Source organism: Rhinatrema bivittatum, chromosome 15 (assembly GCF_901001135.1).
Source record: "Rhinatrema bivittatum chromosome 15, aRhiBiv1.1, whole genome shotgun sequence".
Classification (NCBI taxonomy): Eukaryota; Metazoa; Chordata; class Amphibia; order Gymnophiona; family Rhinatrematidae; genus Rhinatrema; species Rhinatrema bivittatum.
Genome location: NC_042629.1, coordinates 28,756,655 through 28,780,825, shown reverse-complemented (window position 1 = coordinate 28,780,825; position 24,171 = coordinate 28,756,655). Strand labels below are relative to the sequence as shown.

General features: G+C 45.3%; 1 protein-coding gene across 3 annotated transcripts in view; it reads right to left on the bottom strand.

The window, feature by feature from the left end:
• Positions 1-24,171, bottom strand: part of LOC115076798 (OX-2 membrane glycoprotein-like) — a 43,054-nt gene that overhangs the window by 5,419 nt on the left and 13,464 nt on the right. For 2 of the 3 annotated variants that reach the window (XM_029578692.1, XM_029578693.1), the window contains 3 exons: positions 20,490-20,828; positions 1,788-2,096; positions 98-227 (listed from right to left, as the gene is read on the bottom strand). In XM_029578692.1, coding sequence (XP_029434552.1) covers positions 98-227; positions 1,788-2,096; positions 20,490-20,799 — 749 coding nt within the window. In that variant the 5' untranslated portion in view covers positions 20,800-20,828. Of the gene's footprint in view, positions 1-97; positions 228-1,787; positions 2,097-20,489; positions 20,829-23,708; positions 23,953-24,171 lie in introns of those variants that run through there. The other variant, XM_029578691.1, reaches the window with a different exon arrangement.

Below are 24,171 nucleotides of genomic sequence, written 5' to 3'. Positions count from 1 at the left end.
ATGTTCCAGTTGACCTAGGTGCATCTGTCCTACTTGAGTGGACTAGTAATCTAATTTGGTAGAAAGACAACTTAGATAGAAAAGTGAAAAGTCTTACTGGAAATGATTTGTCTTTTTGTGCTTTTCATGTCTTTTCCATAGCACGAGTCCCATCAGCAGGAGGATGGTGAGAGTTACTGAGGCCAGGACTATGCTCGTGGCCGTCATGGCTGCAGAACCGCTTCCCTCTGAGGAAAAATGATCAAGGCAACAGACAATTTATTATATTGCATTGCTTTTTTGATGTGTATGTCATCCTACGCCAATAAAAATCCCAGCACAGCTAACAATATTTCAAAATATGTACATCATTTGTTTTAATTACAGCAGCACAAACATAAAAACAAATCTATATACAATCACTAATCAAAAAAGGAACTCTCTCTTCCTTTCTACTCTCATACGGGGAAAGGATAAAATCGTAGACCGTTCCCACCCAAACACTACTAAAAATTCCCTCCCCCAACTCCTTATAGGTCGCTCTCAAAGGGGTAACCCCCGCACACACAGACATACAAATAGAGAATATAGCACACCGGAAGAGAAATTATTGTTTATATGGATGTATGTGAGGAGAATGCAGAAATGGACTACTGGTATCCGCATGTGCTGGGGCAAGATGTGCGCATGGTAAGAAACCGGCAACCTGAGAATGAAGGCAATGGATAGTGCTCAAGTGCCAAACTCCTCCTCCTTCCTCTCTTCTCTGTCAACAGGATACTGAGTGGGGCCAAAAACCCAAGATCAGCGGGAACGTCAGCTCAAAAAGACCCCATGATGTGATTCTAGACCAATGCTCAGAATATCCTCTGCGTACTCTGAAGCGGGGTGACAGAGGGAGGAGGAGGAGGAGAGACTCCTGAAACACGTCAGCCATTTTCCACACACTCACCCTGTCTTTAAATCTCCCCTAGAATCTTTTCTAGAAGCTGACCCTGAACTGGAATGGCATTTCGAAAGCTAAGCTTGGAATTTCCCATAAACCTACTAGGAAGTTCATAAAACTTGCATTATCAGATTTACAAAGCAGTAAACATAGGATGAGAGACTCCCTGGAACCCCTAGCCTATCAGCGTAAGATATCAGGAAGCTTAATTCTGTTTCCATTTTGAAAGCAGCAGCTAATGAACATAATGGGGTAGATTTCAGAGCGGCCTTGGAGGGAACGGGAAAAGCCATCGGGGCTCCCCTTGGGCTCGGTGCACGCAAGGTGCACAAATGTGCACCCCCTTGTGTGCGCCGACCCCGTATTTTACAACATGCACGTGGCAGTGTGCGCATGTTATAAAAATCGGGTGTACATTTGTGCGTGCCGGGTAGCGCGCACAAATGTACCCCACGCACGTAGGAATTAAAATCGGCCCCAATAGGTTTAGGTTGTTTTAAAACATTGCTTCATGGATGAATTATATTTATAAAGAACCCTCAATGTACACAGCACTGTACAGTCAAAGCAGTGACTGTTTTTTTTATAAAACACTGTCAGTGTACATAAGTGCTCTACATTTACAAAACAATGATAGGCTGGAATTAGAGTCAACTGCACTTGATAATTCAGAGAAGCATTTTTCACAATCCAGGTGAAAAGGTCCTGTCATACTTAGCTGAGACTTTTGTCAAAGAGATATTTAGACATTAACTAGAGAAATTCCCAGCTGTTAAAAATTAAATGTGTGCACATCATCATGTAGGGCAGTCACAGCCTCATGGCAAGCACCCATCCTTATCCATAAGAGGAGTCTTCTTACCCGTGCTGGCCTCGCTAAGGTTTCTCGGCAGAGATATCTCCACGTTCAGGGCAGGGTGCCGCAGCACGCACATGACCACCTCCTGCTGGAGCCCTCTAGAGAACAGCTGAGTGAAGTTACTTATGACGGTCACTGTCTGGTCAGGATGAGTAATGGAGTACTCCTGTGGTTTCTCCAGAAGATTTTCTGTGAGGTTCCAGGAAATGACTGGAGCCGGTTTCCCTCGGGCGGAACAGCTTATTACTTGAACTTCCCCTGAGCTCTCGGGGACAGATACCAAATGGGTCTCAAGCCTGGGACCTGAGATTGCTGTCATTCCAGGAGACAAAAGAGACACGGGTTGTTATTGCTACAGCTGACAATCTCTGCAACCTCGACATCACACGTAAAAAAATGCCAGGATATGAGTGAGATACAGATTGTGTGGGGACTGTGTATTTATTCACGTGAGGCTAGAAGAGCTTTTCACTTGAGTCCATGGTTCAAATCTGACCTGAGCCACATGTGAAACCAGCTGGTGGCATCAGATCAGTTCCTAGAGGACACTACTATAACAAGGGGATATAAGTAATTTTCCAGCTGACAGGTCCAGTAGAGGACTAAACAGACAAACACACTATTCCCCTTTCATTAATTCAGAGCAGGCTTTAAGGCCCACACCGCTGCTGCCCATGCTGTAGGTGCTCTGGGGCACGACTGGTGCAAAGGTATTAAGGGTCCTAGGTGAATCTTCAGCCTTGGGTCCCCCACCCCCCACCTCAGCCCTGGCCACAGCCCCAATTTCCACTCCCACCAGCCCACCCATACGTGTAAAAGTTATGCATTTATATATAATAACAGATGGGCGCTTCTATAATGAGGCAGCAAACTTTGGAAGTGGCAAAAACTGCCTCCCCCAAACTCCTCTAGCGGTCGTCTCATCCCTGCCGACAAAACAACAAAAGGACCCGCGGGCCTCCGGGGGATAGTCCTGAGGGAAATCTGCACTACTGCGAAGCGCAGAATCCTCCACCCTGGTGTGCTGCGAGCAGAGCACATCCTACGTGCGGTGAAGATGAAGGCCCTGGTGAGAGTGAACGTATGTAGAGGGGTGAGTGGGTGTGTATATATATTGTGTGAGAGATTGCGAGCCTGGGGCGGGTGACAGAACATGTGTAAATATCCCTGGTTTCACCGACCCCCCCCCCCCTCCCCTCCTAGTTCTATTATTAGTTTCATTGTAAAACCCTGTTGGCTAATTTTTTGTTCCATGGAAACCTGATGTGATGTTTTCTTAACGAATGTCGGTATACAAAAACTTTAAATAAGTAAATAAATAAATAAATGTGTGAAGGGGGCGGCGCCATCTCATCCCTCGCCTCAGGCGGCAGATCACCTTGAGCTGTCCCTGATAACAGATTTTACATGAAAAACGTACAAAGGACAGTTTTCTGAGATAATATTTACAGCAATGCATATAAATAATATACATAGTATATGTCAATCAGAAAGCCCTGCTAAAAAGTTTAAAAAAAGACACTTGGAACCCACATGGTATTGAGCTTATTGTAACATGTCAGGTGTAGGCTTGGCACGCAAAGCCATAAGTAAAGTGAATTAAAAATTACAATATAGTAAACCTCCCATACCAAAACAGCACGAACTGCCAGCACTTAAATAGTAAAAACCCTATTTATGAAAAGGCAACGCTATAAATAATAATACACCAAGCCCTAAAACATCAATACAATTCTGGTTAGAAAGCAGAACAAGCCAGGCTGCTATAGAACGCTACACAGAAACTACCTGCTAGCAGAATACCTCAAGATCGGCAGCTTATGGACCATTTAGAAGAACATCAGCTGCTTTTTCCATCACAGTATGGCTTTCGGAAATCCCACAACACCGAGACCCTTTTAATTTCACTAGTTGATACCATTCAGAGAGGCTTTGATCAAAATACTTCTTACTTATTAATTTTGTTAGATGTATCGGCAGCATTCGATACTGTCAGTCACGAAGCACTCATCCTAAGATTGAGTGAAATTGGTCTCCAAGACAAAACACTCGATTGGTTTAAGTCTTTTCTTACTAATAGATCGTACGTAGTTAAACTGGGAACAGTAGAATCCGAGGTAGTGGACCTCCATACTGGAGTCCCTCAAGGCTCATCCCTTTCGCCGACCTTGTTTAATGTTTATATGGCTCCATTATGCAGATTCTTAGCGGGTCTGGGACTGGTACATTACCTGTTTGCAGATGATATCCAGATATTGTTACCCATAAAAGATTCCTCGTCAGCCACATTGAAACTCTGGGAGGTGTATCACAAATCAATAAATCAACTTCTCAAGCACATGTCATTGGCACTAAATAACTCTAAAACCGAAATACTGTTTATCTGTAATAAGGTAACAGAAAAAATAGAGATTGATATTTTAAACTGTCTCCCTACATATAAGATCCAACAGGATGTCAGAGATCTAGGATGTATTCTTGACTCAGAGCTCAATATGAAAACTTCAGTGAAGACCATTATAAAAGATGGTTTTCATAAACTGCGAGTGCTAAGGAGATTAAAACCATTATTGCACTCAAATGATTTTCGAATTGTGGTACAGGCACTAATTTTACCCAAATTAGACTATTGTAATGCCCTATGGCTAGGTGTGCCACTATCAACTATTCGCCCGTTGCAACTGTTGCAGAATGCTGCGGCGCGACTTCTAACTGATACAAAGAAGTTTGATCATGTTTCTCCAGTACTGATGGGTTTGCATTGGTTGCCGGTTCAGTACCGTATACAATATAAATGCTTAACGTTAATTCATAAAGCCATCTATGGCAGGAATTCTGAATGGCTAAATGCCTCATTGCGCATTCACGTTCCACCACGGAACCTGAGATCACTCGGACAGGCCCTGCTGACTATACCATCACCCAAACTGGCTCATTTGAGTTCAGTGAGGGAGAGATCCCTGTCTCTAGCAGGACCAAAGATGTGGAATTCTTTGCCTGTTGAGATCCGGTTAGAGGAGAATATCAATAGTTTCAGGAAGCAAATAAAAACCTGGCTATTTGAACAGGCCTATGTTAATTAACTGACTTCGCCTATTATATCCCTAGAGATTGAGGAGATACTAGAAGGGTTAAGAAGGGTTAATAGGGAGATGATTAGATGGGCAAGAGGATGGGAAAGAGGGTAAATTGTATGAGGAATGGGGAAGAAATGGTGGGTTGTTTTTTTTTTTTTTTTTATTTATGATTGTACTTAATAGGGTTTTAGTTTTAATTTAATTTATTGATGATGTAAAATGTGCAAGGATACGTTTCCTATATATGTATATGTATTTTGAGTGTTGCTACTGCAACTCAATTTAATGTAAACCGCCTTGAAATTAATTTGAAAGTCGGTATATAAAGTTGAATAAATAAATAAAATAAATAAAGATCGATCACACATGCAGAACAGAAACAACCCTCCCAAAATACAGAATAAAGAAACCATAAAGAAAAAATTAAAAGTGGGCAGACAAAAAGAACGGAAAATCACAAAACTAGAAAAAAAAAAAGAAACAGTGCCATTCTTCCTAAAGGGGCAGATGCAATGCAGTGCACTCAGTGGAGCCTACTGTTTAACCCATGGTCGGATGAGAGTTTTGGACTTGTGTCCACAACACCTTATTCTATAAGGGGATTAGCGCATCCAAAACGTGCGTCCATTCCCCCCCCCCCCCCCCCCCCCGTGAAGCTAATAGCGCTCATCACATGCAAATACATGTTGCTGAGACTATTCGCTATTCTCCCCCAACTGAAAAAAAATGTGAGCCCGACGGGTACATTTTTACCCTCGGAAATTGACGCCTGCCCGCAGCAGGCGTCAATTTCTGAGCAGCCCAAAAAGTATGCAGAAAATACTGTTTTTCTGTACTTCCTCTGACTTAATATTTTGGTGATATTAAGTCAGAGAAAACAAAAGGACCAGAATATTTTTTTAAAAAAGAACAAAAAGTGCCTGCAGACAGGTGGGGGAAAGGGATGCTCATAAAACTGAATGTCTGTCCGTTTTCCTAACCTGCTGGTAGCCACCCCTCCAGGGCACCCACTGCCAAGGAGGCGCCAGGGGCACACATTTGTCTCTAGTGCCTCCTTTTTAGCCTAACCCCTCATGTAAATATTTGATTGTACTTCCAGGAGAGGTGGCTGAGCACCTGTTAGGAAAGCGGGAGCTCATCAAATGAGTGCCCGTTTTCCACTCAGATTTATTGCATCGGCCCCAAAATACCAAATAAAATAAAGAAATATAAAACATTAATTGTAGTAAATCCAGCCCAGGAAACCTAGAATGAGACTGAAAAGGTTGCCAGAACCCTTATTGTGAAAGTGCTTAAATGGCCATTGAATAGATGAGTCACTCAGGAAGGAGATTTGCATGTCAAAGCCCCCTGGACTACTGTTGGTAACTTGCAGTGAAATATCACTTTAAATCAAAGGATAGCAAAATCCTAAATTACAGCACTATGACTGGAAAAGCCCTACATTGAAGATATCTGAATGAGAGAGGTATTTGTGAGAAAAATGTACTGAAAAAAAGTCCTAGGAAGCAAAGATCTATAATCACCCTAACTGACAAGGGGAGTCAGACCCTTGGGTACCCACTCCTCAGACAACAGAAAAAGAGGGGCTAGGCAGGATGGAAGGGTGTGCACACATTCTCTTTCCATGGTCCTGCCTGGGCCTTGGCCCTTTAGCTGAGAGAAGGTGAACCATCCATGCTAGATAACAACAAATGACTGGCCATGAGCTTAGCAGAGATAAAAGTCACTGAAAGCTGAGACTGTGGAGGGCCTGAATCACTGACTGCTAAGCAAGTCATAAGCATATTGGAGCTGTAAACCTAAGACAAGAAAAACCCTCCTATCAAGGGAGGAGAACCAAAGGGCAGCAGCAGATCCTAAAGTGGAGTGGTCCCCCAGGAGGGTGTGGACCCCAGCAACAGATTGAGTGATCCCCCAAGGGACCCCACCAACAGATTGAGTGGTCCCCCAGGAGGAAGGGGACCCCAGCAGCAGATCAGGTAGTGACCCTGGGTCCTCTTTATGCAAGAGGACCCCAGTAGCAGATCGAGTGGTCCCCCAGGAGGGTGTGGACCCCACCAACAGATTGAGTGGTCCCCCAGGAGTCCAGAAGTGCAGTTGGGTGTTGCGACTGTCACTTCCCGACGGCTTCACTCCGCCCACCTTTCCTTTTCTGCGGCTCCTCCTGCGCTTCACGGACGCCTGGCTGCCGCAGTGTCTGCCTGCTGTCCTCTCTGGTGTCCCCGGACCGGCTTGGGCGCTGCCTCCTGCCATGATCTATAGGTACCTTAGGGTGCACACGCCACATGGCCCTCGTTCTTATTTCCTCATTGGCGTGTGCCTCAGGGGCACACGCTGCCCAGATATTTATTGCTAGCCGTTGAGTTAGCAAGGGGGATTCTTACAGATGGGATTCGCTCTCCGTACCCAGCTACTCTGCCTCTCCAACTTCCATTGGACTCTTTCTGCTAACGGGGTACCTGCTCCTTGGGGGCCTCTTTTGCTTCTTTCAGGTCACTATCAGGTAACCGGTACTCGCTCCTTGAGGGCCCACTTTCCCTGACCCACTGCCTGCATCTATCTCCTTTTCTACTTGGAAGAATTTGCTACAGACACCATCAGTGAGTACTACTATCATCCAATCCTCAGAGCTGTCTCCCTGGAACCAGGTACTCGCTCCTCGAGGGCCTGCCTCCATTCCAGCACCAGTGCTATCTCCGACGTGGAACTGCTGTGTACTTTGCCAACGAGTCTCTCTGCTCCCAGGAATCTGGTACTCGCTCTGGTACTCCACTACAGCACTGCTACCAGAGGAGCCGCTATTCCAGCGCCCTGGGGAATACTAGCCCAGCCGGTCTATGTCTTCTACTCACTACCGCCACCTCTGGTGGCTTCTCAAACTGTCTAAATAAAGATATAATCTGTGTGTGTCCAAGAGCTGAGCCTGACCTGTGGCCCCTCACGGGACTTCCCCCCTTGGGTGTGGTCAGCTGCCACAGTGTCCAAGGGTCCACCCAAACCTCACTAATTATAACATTGGGTTCCCCAGGAGGGTGTGGACCCCAGCAGCTTTCCAGGAGGTAGAATCAGGTCCCCCCAGGAGGATGTGGACCCCAGCGATAGACTGGGAGACAGAATCAGGGCCCCAAGAGGGCATGTATCCAAGTGTTGTCATGGACCTTTCAGCAGAGCAGAAGTAGCACCAAGGAGATGGCAGTGGTTGAGATACAACCAATCTCCCAGGCTAACACTGCCCACAAGCCCAGTTGCATCTTTTCATATGGATGAGACTTGGGAAAAAAAGGGAAGGATAATAACACTTGATTAAGCGGGAACGCAAGAGGTCCCTTGTATTCTATATGGTAACACACTGTGGGGGCAAACAACCCCTAATTGCCAAATATTAAATGTTCTTGCTACCCTGTAGAAATGTATGGCCTGAGACTATTAACCACAAGTAGATAAGTGTGCTGTTTAACTTCCTATTAGCGATGTACATAGTCACATAGAAATGTAAATACTTATATATAGTCTAGTAAACCTGTATATACTGCCAGCCTTGTCCACAGACCTATTTGATTGCTGGTTTGAAGGGAGGGAACTCCAACCCATTAATTCCTTCTTCCCCAGGTGGAGGCAGCACCACGTGCCAAGAACGTGAGGACTGACAGAGTCTGCCCTAGGGGAGATACCGCAAGGTCAGTCCCAGACCCAGGTGTCCTTGGTGAATGCTGAAACAAACTCTTGTGATGGGTCCTAGAAACAAATTCCATGCAATTCAATCTTTTGTTTAAGCCTAGTATTTGCGAGAGTCCTAGTGAAGAAAGTAAACCAGTAAAAGGCCACCTCATAACAAGGAATAGAAAAAGGGTTGTCTTCCCACAGCATAGCAGGTACTAAAAATGCTTTTGTGTTTGGAAGAATTACGTTCAAAAGGTGACTGCTTGTGAAAATCAAAATAACACAGTTAAATCTGCTGACCAGCCTGGGGGATTTTAGCTAACTCTCAGGGAATTAACATTAACTCAGAAGCTGAATCATAGTCTTACTTGAAAAAAAAAAAATATAAAACAGTGAAGTTGTTTTGAATAACTTTATTTTCACTTTCTGCTGAAACAATTGCCACCCTCACCTCATCTCACATGGCAGAAACTGAAATGGAGAAGTTGGTGTAAATGTATCCCTTTGCTAGGAAGCTCTCTCAGCTGCTGCTGTCCGTTTCCCAAACCCCACTTTCAGACTTCAGCAAATGATGGATGTGGGAAATGCTTGGGGAGCAGCGACAGTCATGCACTGGCACTGATTCTCCCTATCCTCTCTCCAGGCTCCGCAGCGTTTGTGGATGTGCCCGTGGGAAGCTGGGATTTTCATTCCCCTCTGGGATGGGAAGAATAAATGTTCTGTGGGCTTTACCTCCTGAGTAGTGTTGCAGTTTTAATAAAAGGAAGAACTGCACCTGAGAATCAGCTGCAGAGCAGTGACTGTTAGCATTGAGGGCAGGGGATTAGCAGCCAGACCAGCTCAGGATTAGGTAAAAGTGCTGTAGGGCTTTTGGCACAGATTGTAGAATTTTGGGGGGATGAGATTCCCGGATTAACTGAGGTATCACCCAGGTATAATAAGAATAATGTGATCTATCTTTAGCTTCCACTGTGATCAATGGGTTTATGAACTGCAGAAACAGTTGGATTCTCCTATATTAAAACAAACAAACAAACAAAAAACCCCACAGTAAACGTTCTTTATTCAGTTTAGAAATGAGGAGCCTGACATTGATCAGCACTTCACAGTTAAATGGGGACTTATCCGGCTAAATGGCTGCGTTTAAATATTTGGCTGTGTCCAGCAGCCCCGCTTATCCAGCTAAGTGTTGGGCGGGACAGGGGTGTAAGTGGAGGAGCTACCAGCTAAGCGGTGCTGTATATTGGCGTCCATGGTTATATTACCCCACATCCATCATTCTCGCCTCCTCTCTCTCTCTCTCGCTCTGTCACATTTATTTTCTGTTCTTCCTCTCTTTCCCACCATTCTCTCTCTCTCTCTCCTTTTGCTCTCAGCCCTAGCCCCCTTCGCCCTCTCACCGCCTCTGCCTTCCCCACAGGCATCCTTTTCTCGTTTCACTCCATCGATTTTCCTTTCATTATTTGTACTCTCCATACATGCTGGGATTTCCCAGCTTGGATTGATAAAAGATGATTGATAAAAGATGATTGCTGGAGTAATCCCCTCCTGTTATTGTAAACCAGCTGAAAAGCCAGACATGAAAGCAAAAGGGTGGATTTCCCCTGCAGCCTCATTTTAGCATCAGTAGATGCAAATCTAAACCAAAGTTATTGTGGGAGGTTTCACAAGCTGTGAGTGGAAACTCCAGATTTGTGTCAGGGTTGCCAGAAGCTGTATAGCTCCTCGATTCCCCAAGCTCCCGCCTGATGTGACCAGCGGGCTTCTGCCCCTCTCTTAATGTCACAGCACCAGTGAGTTTCCCCGGTATCAGCGTCCTGTCCTGCCCAAACACCAAGACTTAACTAACAGTCAGGATTTATTGGTTCTGATTTGAGAAGTTAATGTAATAAAAAGTAAACCCTTCCCTATCATAGAAAAGCAAAAGGAGAGAGAAAAAAAAAAGACTCAGTGAAAGAGAAAAGATCAAAGCCTGATTTCTAATCATTTTTTGACCCTCTTAATTCTCCTAACAGCCATTTTGTATTCTTTCCATGGATTGTTATTTGTCACTGAGAATAGTTTGACAAATATATTAATCATCAATAAGAACTGAAAAATATTGGGGTCCCAAACCTTTGGGTTCTCTAGCACTGCCACAGCAGCGTTCACTGTGTTCCTTACAGCTTTCTCTAATACTTGCACTCCTGTATATGCTGAAAAAGCTTTATTGTTGAATTCCTCTAAAAAAAAAAAAAAAAGTGTTATCTGATATCTGGCACAGACTTACAAATTGTGGACCGCACAGTTAAGCTCATTAGCAGAAGCTGGGTGAATATCTCAAAGATGTCAAACATAGTAACATAGTAATGACGGCAGAAAAAGACCAAAATGATCCATCTAGTGTGCCCAGAAAGCTTCCCAAGGTAGTAACTGCCGCTCCATGCAGGTTTAGTTTTTTTATTTATTCCCATCCTCTAGCCTTTTAGGGATCCACAGTGTTTATCCCATGCCCCTTTGAAATCCTTCACAGTTTTAGTCTTCACCACTTCCTCCGGAAGGGCATTCCAGGCATCCACCACCCTCTCAGTGAAGAAATATTTCCTGACATTGGTTCTAAGTCTTCCTCCCTGGAGTTTCAAATGGAAAAGGTTTGTTGACGACCATGGATCATTAAAACCTTTCAGGTATCTGAAGGTCTGTATCATATCACCCCTACTCCTCCTCTCCTCCAGGGTATACATATTCAGGTTCTTCAATCTCTCCTCATAAGTCATTCGATGGAGACCACCCACCATTTTGGTCGCCCTTCTCTGGATCGCCTCCATCCTGCCTCTGTCTCCTTTGAGATACGGGCTCCAGAAAGAACTGAACATAGTACTCCAGGTGAGGCTTCACCAAGGACCTGTACAAGGGGATTATCACCTCTTTTTTTGTTACTCGATATTCATCTCTCTCTATGCAGCCCAGCACTCTTCTGGCTTTGTCTATCACCATGTCACATTGCTTCGTCGACTTCAGGTCTCTCTCCTGCTCTGTGCACATCAGCCCTTCACCCCCCAACACATACAGTTCTTTTGGATTACCAAGCCCCAGATGCATGACTCTGCATTTCTTGGCATTGAATCCCAGCTGCCACATGTTCAACCACTCTTCCAGCTTCCTTAAATCCCATCTCATTCTCTGTACTCCTTCTGGTGTGTCCACTCTGTTGAGAACTGAAGACATCTGCTACAGTTACTCTGAGTCTGATGGGGGTCATTTTTAAACCCTGCAGGGAACTTACAGGCAAGCAGAACCTGCAAACTCATTTGCAAAGGGAAATGCTTTAAGGCACTTCCCTATGATAATTTGGGGCTGGCAGGGACCATGGGTACTTTTGTGTGTTGCACTTCCTTTAAAACAGGTTCTGAAATCCCCATGCGAACAAGACTTGGCAGGTACTCTCTCTTCCTTGTCTCACCCCCTTTTTTGCACCAGGGAAGAGTTTGCATGCAACTGCACACAGATTTTTACTGTGTGACTGCGTGAGTGTAAGAATTTGGCTTCCCCACCTACAAATTGTGTTCCCCAAAGGATTAATTACTGATTAACACATAAGAACATAAGAAAATGCCATACTGGGTCAGACCAAGGGTCCATCAAGCCCAGCATCCTGTTTCCAACAGTGGCCAATCCAGGCCATAAGAACCTGGCAAATACCCAAAAACTAAGTCTATTCCATGTAACCATTGCTAATGGCAGTGGCTATTCTCTAAGTGAACTTAATAGCAGGTAATGGACTTCTCCTCCAAGAACTTATCCAATCCTTTTTTAAACACAGCTATACTAACTGCACTAACCACATCCTCTGGCAACAAATTCCAGAGTTTTATTGTGCGTTGAGTAAAAAAGAACTTTCTCCGATTAGTTTTAAATGTGCCCCATGCTAACTTCATGGAGTGCCCCCTAGTCTTTCTATTATCCGAAAGAGTAAATAACCAATTCACATCTACCCGTTCTAGACCTCTCATGATTTTAAACACCTCTATCATATCCCCCCCTCAGCAGTCTCTTCTCCAAGCTGAAAAGTCCTAACCTCTTTAGTCTTTCCTCATAGGGGAGTTGTTCCATTCCCCTTATCATTTTGGTAGCCCTTCTCTGTACCTTCTCCATCGCAATTATTTCTTTTTTGAGATGCGGCGACCAGAATTGTACACAATATTCAAGGTGCAGTCTCACCATGGAGCGATACAGAGGCATTATGACATTTTCCGTTTTATTCACCATTCCCTTTCTAATAATTCCCAACATTCTGTTTGCTTTTTTGACTGCCGCAGCACACTGCACCGACGATTACAATGTGTTATCCACTATGACACCTAGATCTCTTTCTTGGGTTGTAGCACCTAATATGGAACCCAACATTGTATAATTATAGCATGGGTTATTTTTCCCTATATGCATCACCTTGCACTTATCCACATTAAATTTCATCTGCCATTTGGATGCCCAATTTTCCAGTCTCACAAGGTCTTCCTGCAATTTATCACAATCTGCTTGTGATTTAACTACTCTGAACAATTTTGTGTCATCTGCAAATTTGATTATCTCACTCGTCGTATTTCTTTCCAGATCATTTATAAATATATTGAAAAGTAAGGGTCCCAATACAGATCCCTGAGGCACTCCACTGTCCACTCCCTTCCACTGAGAAAATTGTCCATTTAATCATACTCTGTTTCCTGTCTTTTAGCCAGTTTGCAATCCATGAAAGGACATCGCCACCTATCCCATGACTTTTTACTTTTCCTAGAAGCCTCTCATGAGGAACTTTGTCAAATGCCTTCTGAAAATCCAAGTATACTATATCTACCAGTTCACCTTTATCCACATGTTTATTAACTCCTTCAAAAAAGTGAAGCAGATTTGTGAGGCAAGACTTGCCCTGGGTAAAGCCATGCTGACTTTGCTCCATTAAACCATGTCTTTCTATATGTTCTGTGATTTTGATGTTTAGAACACTTTCCACTATTTTTCCTGGTACTGAAGTCAGGCTAACCGGTCTGTAGTTTCTCGAATCGCCCCTGGAGCCCTTTTTAAAATATTGGGGTTACATTTGCTATCCTCCAGTCTTCAGGTACAATGGATGATTTTAATGATAAGTTACAAATTTTTATTAATAGGTCTGAAATTGCATTTTTTAGTTCCTTCAGAACTCTGGGGTGTATACCATCCGGTCCGGGTGATTTACTACTCTTCAGTTTGTCTCAGGCCTACCACATCTTCTAGTTTCACCGTGATTTGATTCAGTCCATCTGAATCATTACCCATGAAAACCTTCGCCATTACGGGTACCTCCCCAACATCCTCTTCGGTAAACACCGAAGCAAAGAAATCATTTAATCTTACCGTGATGGCCTTATCTTCTCTAAGTGCCTCTTTAACCCCTCGATCATCTAACGGTCCAACTGACTCCCTCACAGGCTTTCTGCTTTGCATATATTTTAAAAAGTTTTTACTGTGAGTTTTTGTCTCTACAGCCAACTTCTTTTCAAATTCTCTCTTAGCCTGTCTTATCAATGTCTTACATTTAACTTGCCAATGTTTATGCATTATCCTATTTTCTTCTGTTGGATCCTTCTTCCAATTTTTGAATGAAGATCTTTTCGCTAAAATAGCTTCTTTCACCTCCCCTTTTAACCATGCCGGTAATCGTTTTGCCTTCTTTCCACCTTTCTTAATGTGTGGAATACATCTGGACTGTGCTTCTAGAATGGTATTTTTTAACAATGACCATGCCTCTTGGACATTTTTTACTTTTGTAGCTGCTCCTTTCAGTTTTTTTCTAACAATTTTTCTCATTTTATCAAAGTTTCCCTTTTGAAAGTTTAGCACGAGAGCCTTGGATTTGCACACTGTTCCTCTTCCAGTCATTAAATCAAATTTGATCATATTATGATCACTATTGCCAAGCGGCCCCCACCACCGTTACCTCTCTCACCAAGTCCTGTGCTCCACTGAGAATTAGATCTAAAATTGCTCCCTCTCTCGTCGGTTCGTGAACCAATTGCTCCATAAAGCTATCATTTATTCCATCCAGGAACGTTATCTCTCTAGCGCAGGGGTGGGCAATTAATTTTCCCATGGGGCCGCATGAGAAATTGGGATGGTTTTAGAGGGCCGGACTAATATAATTAACTCAGTTCTCAATAGCCCTACTTATGAAAAGACAGCAGTTTACCACCAATGTATGTCCTCTGAGAAAACACAACAAATAAGACCGATACAAACGCTTACATGCTAGCAAAATCTCTCATCTCGGTAACAGACACAGAACCGACCTAACATACTCCCAGGATCTGTAGTAATGCACATAAACTAATCCGCACACAGTTACACCTGTGTTATGGAATACACTCAAACAGGAGCAACCCTATCTATGAAAAGGCAACACTACAAATATTACATCAGACCCTAAACACCAATACACCTCTTATTAGGAAAACAGAACTAACAAGCAGCTATAGATCCCCAAACAGAAATAATTGTAAAACTATACTAATAAGCAGAATAAATGTTTCTAAACAGCTATGAACAGAATAACATCCAACAATTAAAAACTCATAAAAACTATTAAACATTCTCCAAACACCAATAAAATATTTCAAAAAAGCAGACATCACACAATTAAAATGGCAGTCAAGAAAAATAAACTTAAAGCCACCTTTACTTACCCCCTCCAGCAGCTCTCCTACTCTCCTCCCCTGCAGGCCATGGCACTCACCAGAAGCAGCAGTAGAAGCTAAGCTCTATACTTATGGTCCTCTTCCTTAGTGCCCATGTCTCTCACACACACACACCATACCAGTCATGCCCCCATGACCAGTTTCTGTCTCTCACACACCAATCATCTCCCAAACAGTCTTTGGCACACACACACCAGTCACCTTCCTGAACAGTTTCTCTCATGCCATACACACACACACACACACACACACACACACACACAGGCTTCCCACTCCCATGTTCTACTTGCATATATGGTCTTCTCACTCTCATGATCACTTTCTCTGTCTCTCTCACACACACACACACACACTCACTCACCAGTCTCTCACTCCCATGCTTGTTCTCTCCACATGCACAGGCTTCTCATTCCCAAAATCACTTTCTTTCTCTCTCTCACACACACACACACACACACACACACGTCTCTCACTCCCATGTTCTCTTTCAGATATACCGGCTTCTCCCTCCCATGATGTGTCTCACACACACCCGGGTTTCTCACTCCCATGCTCACTCTTCACATGCACAGGCTTCTCATTCCCATAATCACTTTTTCTCTCTCTCTCACACACACACACACACCAGTCACCTGATCTCACTCATGCATACACACACACACAGGCTTCCCACTCCCAAGTTCTCTTTCAGATATACAGGCTTCTCCCTCCCATGCTGTGTCTCACACACACCCAGGTTTCTCACTCTCATGCTCACTCTCTTCACATGCACAGGCTTCTCATTCCCATAATCACTTTCTCTCTGTTACACACACACCAGTCTCTCTCATTTCCATGCTCACTCTCCACGTGCATAGGCTTCTCATTCCCTGAATCACATTCTTTTTCTCATATTGACACACACACACCAGTCTCTTTCTCTTACACACACAGTCACCTTACCAAGCAGTCTCTCTCTCTCATGCATGCACACTCACCCAGGTTTCTCACTCCCACAACTCCAGGCTTCTTATGCTCATGCTTTCCCACATACCCAGACTTCTCACTTCCATGCTTTTTCTCACACACACACACAGTCTCTCTCTCATTTCCATGCTCGCTCTCCATGTGCACAGGCTTCTCATTCCCTGAATCACATTCTTTTTCTCATATTGACACACACACCAGTCTCTTTCTCTCACACACACAGTCACCTTACCAACCAGTCTCTCGCTCATGCATGCGCACACACACACAGGCTTCCCTCTCCCATGCTCTCTCTCACATAATCAGGCTTCTCACTCCCATGCTTTCTTTCACCCCCCACAACACCAGGCTTCTTACTCCCATGCTTTCCCACATACCCAGACTTCTCACTTCCATGCTTTTTCTCTCACACACACACATCAGTCACCTCCCTGACTAATGTCTCACACTCTCACATACACATCAGTCATCTCCCTGAGCAATCACTTTCATTGTCTCTCACATACACACACACACATCAGCTCTCTGACCAGTCAATCACACACAGGCTGGCTGGCTGCTTCTCACTCTCTCTTACTTCCTCTTCCCCCTACATATGTCACGGAGTTTTTTGCCGGTCCGAGGCATGCGCTCCCGGTCTCTCCCGCTGCCGTTGCCGCTGGGCTGTCAGCACGTTCAAGCCCAGTGGGAACGGCAGCGGTGTTGGAAGAAGCTGTGGCACCCGCCGCTGGGCCTTTTCTTCTTCCCGCGCCTGCCTCCCCTCCCGTGACCCGAAACAGGAAGTGATACCCGGAGCGGTGCGCGGGAAGGAGAAAGAGCCGTACCGCGTCGGCTGCAGCATCGGCCCCCGAGCAATTGAACCAGCCGGCAATCGAGAAGAGTCAGCAGCATGAGCCTCCCACGGCCGAAGGGATTCTTCTTTCTTGGCCTGCGGGGGCTCATGCTGCCGACTCCTTTCTCGATTGCCGGCTGGTTCAATTGCTCGGGGGCCGATGCTGCAGCCAACGCGGCACGGCTCTTTCTCCTTCCCGCACACCGCTCCGTGTATCACTTCCTGTTTCGGGTCACGGGAGGGGGGCAGGCGCGGGAAGAAGAAAAGGCCAGCCGCGGGTGCCACAGCTTCTTCCAACACCGCTGCCGTTCCCACTGGGCTTGAACGTGCTGACAGCCCAGCGGCAACGGCAGCGGGAGAGACCGGGAGCGCGTGCCTCGGACCGGCAAAAAACTCCGTGACATATGTAGGAAAGAAACTCGAGCGAAGACCCGCTGCCCGATTGGCCAGCACCGGCCAATCGGACAGCGTGTCTTCGCTCGAGTCACTCCCTCCTCCCGGACGCTGTAAAAAAAAAAAAAACAAAAACCAGTTCATTCTCCGCTCCCTCGCTCCCCGATTGGCCGGCCAATCGGGGAGCGAGGGAGCGGAGAATGAACTGCTGCCTTCCCTCTGCAAGGGAAGGCAGCAGTGCCTCATTCCCCGTCTGCTCTCAGCAGTGGGCGGGCCGGATTCAGCCCGCGGGCTGCCCCTTGCCCAGGTCTGCTCTAGCGTGACCCGATGATACATTTACCCAGTCAATATTGGGTAATTGAAGTCTCCCATTATTACTGCACTACCAATTTGGTTAGCTTCCCTAATTTCTCTTAGCATTTCACTATCCGTCTCACCATCTTGACCAGGTGGACGGTAGTATACCCCTATCACTATAGTCTTCCCCGACACACAAGGGATTTCTACCCATAAAGATTCAATTGTGCATTTAGTCTCATGCCAATTAAGTCTATGTCATCATTCACTGCTATACATTCTAATTCTCCCATCTTACTTCTTAGACTTCTGGCATTAGCATACAAACATTTCAAAGTTTGTTTTTTGTTTGTATTTTCATTCTGCTTTTTAATTGATAGGGATAAGTTAGAACTTTTTAGCTCAGGTGAGTTTTTACTTACAGGCACTTGGACTATTTTTCTAATTATTGGAACCTCACTGTTGGGATGCCCTAATTCTAATGCATCATTAGTATCCTTTGAAGATACCTCTCTCCGAACCATGCGCTGCTGAGCGACTGTCGGCTTTCCCCTTTGTTCTAGTTTAAAAGCTGCTCTATCTCCTTTTTAAAGGTTAGTGCCAGCAGTCTGGTTCCAACCTGGTTAAGGTGGAGCCCATCCCTTTGGAAGAGACTCCCCCTTCCCCAAAAGGTTCCCCAGTTCCTTACAAAACTGAATCCCTCTTCCTTGCACCATCATCTCATCCACGCATTGAGACTCCGGAGCTCTGCCTGCCTCTGGTGACCTGCGCGTGGAACAGGGAGCATTTCAGAGAATGCTACCCTGGAGGTTCTGGATTTAAGATTTCTACCTAAGAGCCTAAATTTGGCTTCCAGAAATTCCCTCCCACATTTTCCTATGTCGACAGCCGGCTCCTCCCCAGCACTGTCTAAAATCCTATCTAGGTGACGCGTGAGGTCCGCCACCTTCGCACCAGGTAGGCATGTTACCAGGCAATCCTCACGCCCACCCGCCACCCAGCTATCTACATTCCTAATAATCGAATCACCAACTATGACGGCCGACCTAACCCTTCCCTCCTGGGCAGTAGGCCTTGAGGACATATCCTCAGTGTGAAAGGACAATGCATCCCCTGGAGAGCAGGTCCTTGCTACAGGATCCTTTCCTGCTGCACCTGGTTGATGCTCTCCCATCATGAGACCTTCTTCCTCCAAGGCAGCACCAGGGCTGCCAGTCTGAAGTTGGGACTTGACTACTATGTCCCTGAAGGTCTCATCTATATACCTCTCTGTCTGCCTCAGCTCCTCCAGGACTGCCACTCTAGCCTCCAGAGAACGGACTCGTTCTCTGAGAGCCAGGAGCTCTTTGCATCGCATGCAGATGTACAACTTCTCACCGGTGGGTAAAAAATCATGCATGTGACACTCGATGCAAAAGACTGGGAAGCCCCCCTCTTGCTGCTGGACAGCTGCCTTCATCTCAATTTTGATCAGTTCCTAGTTAAGTTTTAGGTTGCTATGGGAGTAGGAATGTGTCTAACGTCCTTTAAATGTATTAGTGAATTCACTATGTGTCTGGTAGTGGCCTACCAGGGTCGGATCGAATTCTCAATAAAGTTTTTGTTGATTTTTTTTTTTTGTGAAAGTGGCACCTGCCTATAAATTAAGGGAAGAGCGAGAGGTGGGTGGGCGAGGGGTGGGAAATACAAACAGTCTAACTTCAGTTAGTCAGCCAGAGTGACTCACTGCTCCCTTGATTAACAAATGTTGGTACCTATTCAAACCCAATCACACTACCTCAACACCTTTCCAAGGTGAGTAACTGAGCTGAACTATTCAACCTTTTTACTTAGGTATACATTGCTCCTAGCTTATTTTTAGCTTCTGGCTACTTTTTGGGGGGTTTTTTGTGGGGGGGGGGGTTCAATACAAACACTCAGTTTGACAAATTAATATAGCTCTGCAGATAAGTCCCTTTTATTCCCCTTTGTTTATATCTCATTGTGTAGACTTCTAGGTGCTATATTGGTCCTAGATTTAGTAGGCTGTGAGACCTTTTAAAGGACCAACAAAAAGACATTGCAGAATATAAGCTTTCCAGACCTCACAAGCTCGTTCTTCAGTTGTGCTCATGTCTGGATTTTCCAAAAGGCACACTAGGCCTGTGCCTAGGTTGGCACAATTTGAGGGGCAGCAAAGTTCCTATCCCCTTCCACTCTGAGAGCCTCTAATCTCTCCCCCCCCCCCTCACACACACATTCACAGAGCTCCATGCTCTGGCACTACCTCCACCATTATCAGAAATGAGTAAGCGCAGAGCCAGGGACTGAGTTAGGAGAAGCCATACGCTCACAGGCCCCCCCCCCCCATGGAAGCCCAGAAGAGGTGGGGGCTCTGAGGGTGTGTCTCGGCCTGACTCAGCTCCCCATGCTCACATACTTCTGATAATGGCCAGAGACAGCATGGGAGCCCTGAGCTCCGTGTGGGATGGAAGCAGATTGGACCATTGCAGGGAGGAGCAGCAAAGGAATCAGGGTGGGAAACTGAAGGCCTGTGAGGGGGGAGCAGCAGGGAACAATAGTGCCTAGGAGCAGCAGAAACACAAATTCATCCCGGAATGTGTGTAATTCTAATTCATTCCTCTGAAATTTCAGGATTAATGTTCAGAAGAGAATACAATTCAAGGTCTTTGTCATCATGTTTATATTTGTAGTCATATTAAGATAGCTCAAGGAGAGAAAATGAAGGAGAGTTAGAGAGACGGAGCGGGGACTACAGCGATGACCTTACCGTAGACTTCAAGGCAGGTCCGCCCTGTGATAGAGCCCGTGGGGTAGATGTTAAAGATGCACTTGTAACAGCCCTCGTCCCTAAGCCCCACTGCACCAAAGGTCATTGCTGAGGCATTTGGCTCCTCCTGGACAACACGAATGTGGCGATGTCGATAGTGCTTCATGACCACCTCTCCATAGCTTTTGCTGTAGGTGGCCACATTGCCTCTGAGGTCTCCAGTATCCTTCTGCCAGGTAACCTGCAGCACGTCCTGGGCTTTGAGCAGCTGGCACTGGATGGTCACCTTTTCTCCTGCAGTAGCTGTCATAGTGTGCTCGTGGATCACTTGTGCAAAACCTGCAATAGATAAGGACATCATTTTACCTTCAGACAGTAAATAGGAAGTAAGAGCAGAGAGAGAGAGCTGTCAGTTCTACACCAAGGCTTCTATCCTTCTGGTGGAAGGATATTCATTTTCTCACTGGAAAACTACAACAAAAAAAATGAGGAAAGCACTGATTGACACTGTGGCAGAATAATCCACTGTTCTATTCTACAACACAGACACTGAGAAACATACTGATTTCTATTTTCTATGTATATCCTAAAAAGCACTCAAAGTGGCTTACAGCAGAGCAAAGAACAATATACAAACAAAGTACAACTTATCACTACATAACCCCTATACTAAACCATCTCCTAACTCAGCTCCCCTCTCTAACCAAGGGGCATACAAAGTCAGAAAAATGCACTCCCTATCAAAATATAACAAAATGCAAAAATACAGTAAAATATAAAAAATACAGCAATTAAGTCATATATAATCAAATGTATTAATAGCTAGCTCTGTAACACAGATCTCAAGCCCTTCACCACCAAACCCAAGGCATATAAATCCATACCCAGTTACATGAACACGGACCTTCATTTGTCACCAATGGAGCTCCCCAAAGGGGTTACACCCCTTCGGTGGCAACCTGCCATTGGCGGTGCGTCTGCTCATGAAGATGGCTGAAGATGAAATCATGGAAGGGGAAAGGCCATTAGGGAATAATGAGCTAGGTTATCATTTGTGTGCTGTATCATGTATATTTATTTTATATTGTAATTTTTATTGTATGTGTAAAGATATATATTGATTGGTTTTATTGTACGTGCCTTGTGCATCCAAGGTACAAGTGGGGAATCAAATTTGAATAAATAAGTCAATGATCAGTCAGGCAGACGCACAAGCCAGACTGGGAATATCTGCAGGCAGGAGAGGGGTTCAGATGGAAGAAACTTCCTTCTCTAGCAGTAAGACTTCTCTTAAGGATGGCCAAAGATGACATCATAGGAGCTATGGCCACAGGGAAGTGCCTGAGCCAGGTCATCATTAGCTGAGCAGGTACACAGGCTAGACTGAGAGCATGTTCTGACAGAAAGGGGATTCAAATGGACAAAACTCCATTCTCCCTCCACCAGTACCTGCTGTTCCCCACAGGCTGCCTTCCTCATCCAGTGAGGGTGACTGAAGATGAAATTATGAAGGTGGTATGATCACTGGAAAATGCCAAGCCAGGTCATTATCAGCTGGGCAGGATTGGTGCCTGTGATAGAATAATCCTCTATTCCAGGGGTCAGGAACCTTTTTGGCTGAGAGAGCCATGAACGCCACATATTTTAAAATTAATTCCGTGAGAGCCATACTAACTACAACCCCCCACCCTCCTGACTCCAAGACCTACCAAATTCATTTACTACAACCCCCACCCTCTTGACCCCCCCCCCCCCCAAGACCTGCCAAAAGTCCCTGGTGGTCCAGCGGGGGTCCGGGAGTGATCTCCTGGACTTGGGCTGTCGGCTGCCAGTAGTCAAAATGGCGCAGACAGCCCTTTGCCCTCACTATGTCACTGGGGTCGACCAATGGCGGCGGTAGCCCCTGTGACATAGTAAGGGCAAAGGGCCGTCGATGCCATTTTGATTATTGGCAGCCGACAGCCCAAGTCCAGGAGATTGCTCCCGGACCGCTCCTGGACCCCCGCTGGACCACCAGGGACTTTTGGCAGGTCTTGGGGGGGGGGGGGGTCAGGAGGGTGGGGGTTGTAGTAAATTAATTTTGGAGGTCTTGGGGGGCTTCAGGAGGGTGGGGGATTTTGTTAGATTTTTACTTTTTTATTAAAGATTTGTCTGCGAGCCAGATGCAGCCATCAAAAGAGCCATATATGGCTCCCGAGCCATAGGTTCCTGACCCCTGCTCTATTCTATAGCACAGACAGCATGAAAAACATAGGACCCGATATTCAGCGCTGCTTAGCCGGATAAGCACCGACTTATCTGGCTAAGTGGCGGCTGCTAACTATCCGGCTATGATCAGCGAATGCCACTGTCACTTATCCAGCTAAGCAGATATCTGGCTATCTTGTGGCCAGGCAGTAGGCAGATTGGGGCAATGGTACTTATCCGGCTAACTTAGCCAGATACATAGCGATATTATTTGTAGTTATCCAGTTAGGTTAAGCAGATAAGATAGATTTGCTATAAAGCAGGTCTAACATAGACAGCTATAACTTATCCAGCTAAGTAGCAGCGAAAGCGGAGATGTTCATCAGCGTAGCCGTGCTGCCGAATATCCCATGTAAGTAAGCCAGATATGTTTTATCCAGCTAACTTACTTAGCTGTTTTCTATATTGAATACCTGACACTGATAGATGCCTATGATATAATAATCATCTATTTCAGTATATAACACAGCTCCATGAGAAACACGCTGATTAGTGCCTGTGATAGAATAAGCCAGTATTCCCTTCTATAGCAGAGACATTGTAACATAACGTGCTATCCTTGGCTATTTTTCTGCTTTGCTGCAATATATAACAACGAAATTAAACTCATTAGGAGTTAGGTTTCTTTTCCATTCCTTCTTATTCACATACAAAGCAAGAACTGCAGCCAGGATTACAGCTTTATGTAAATCGGTCACCAGGGATATTTTCTACTTCCGGCTGATACCATAAAACAGAAAAATACTGCTCTCTTAGTTCTCCGCTCCTCTGTGCTTCATTAGGACCAGCCGAAGCTGCAGCAAGAGGCTATTCACACATGCCTAACTGTCACCTTTTTATACCTCTCATCGCTCTATGTGCACTCATGAATTGTAATCTAATTTACTTGCTGTCAACACTTCTCTGAAAACAGAAAAGAAAAGGTTCTTTAAAACGCTTTTGTGCAGCACTGCGCTCCCCGCCAGGACTCACCTCGAGCGAGACCCCAGAGACAGCAGACTAGAGACAGGGTCGTCCTCCTCATTCTCCTCGGGCTCACGGCTCTTCTGCAGTGACTGATGAGAGCAAGAACTTCCCCTTTTAAAGAACCGGTTTGGGAAACCCATACTTCTGCTTTCACTCTAGTCTATACTGTCCTTTGATTTGTTATTTTAGGATCAGAAATGTGCGTTTCCTGATCTATAGGGGGGGGGGGAAATATGGACTGAGAGACCATTTTCTCTGGTCCCTGTGGATTTTAAAAATAAATACATGGAAAAATCAATGTATTTTGTTTAGATTGCTAAGCTTCCGGCTCTTCCAGGCTGACGTCACTGGAGAGCGCCAGTGTATGGGGACAGCTGCTTTTATCGGGGGTTTTCATTACTGGGCCGACCTCGGACATGCAGACAGGGATGGCAGAGACCGGGAGAAGTCGTGGCAGATACTACAGACC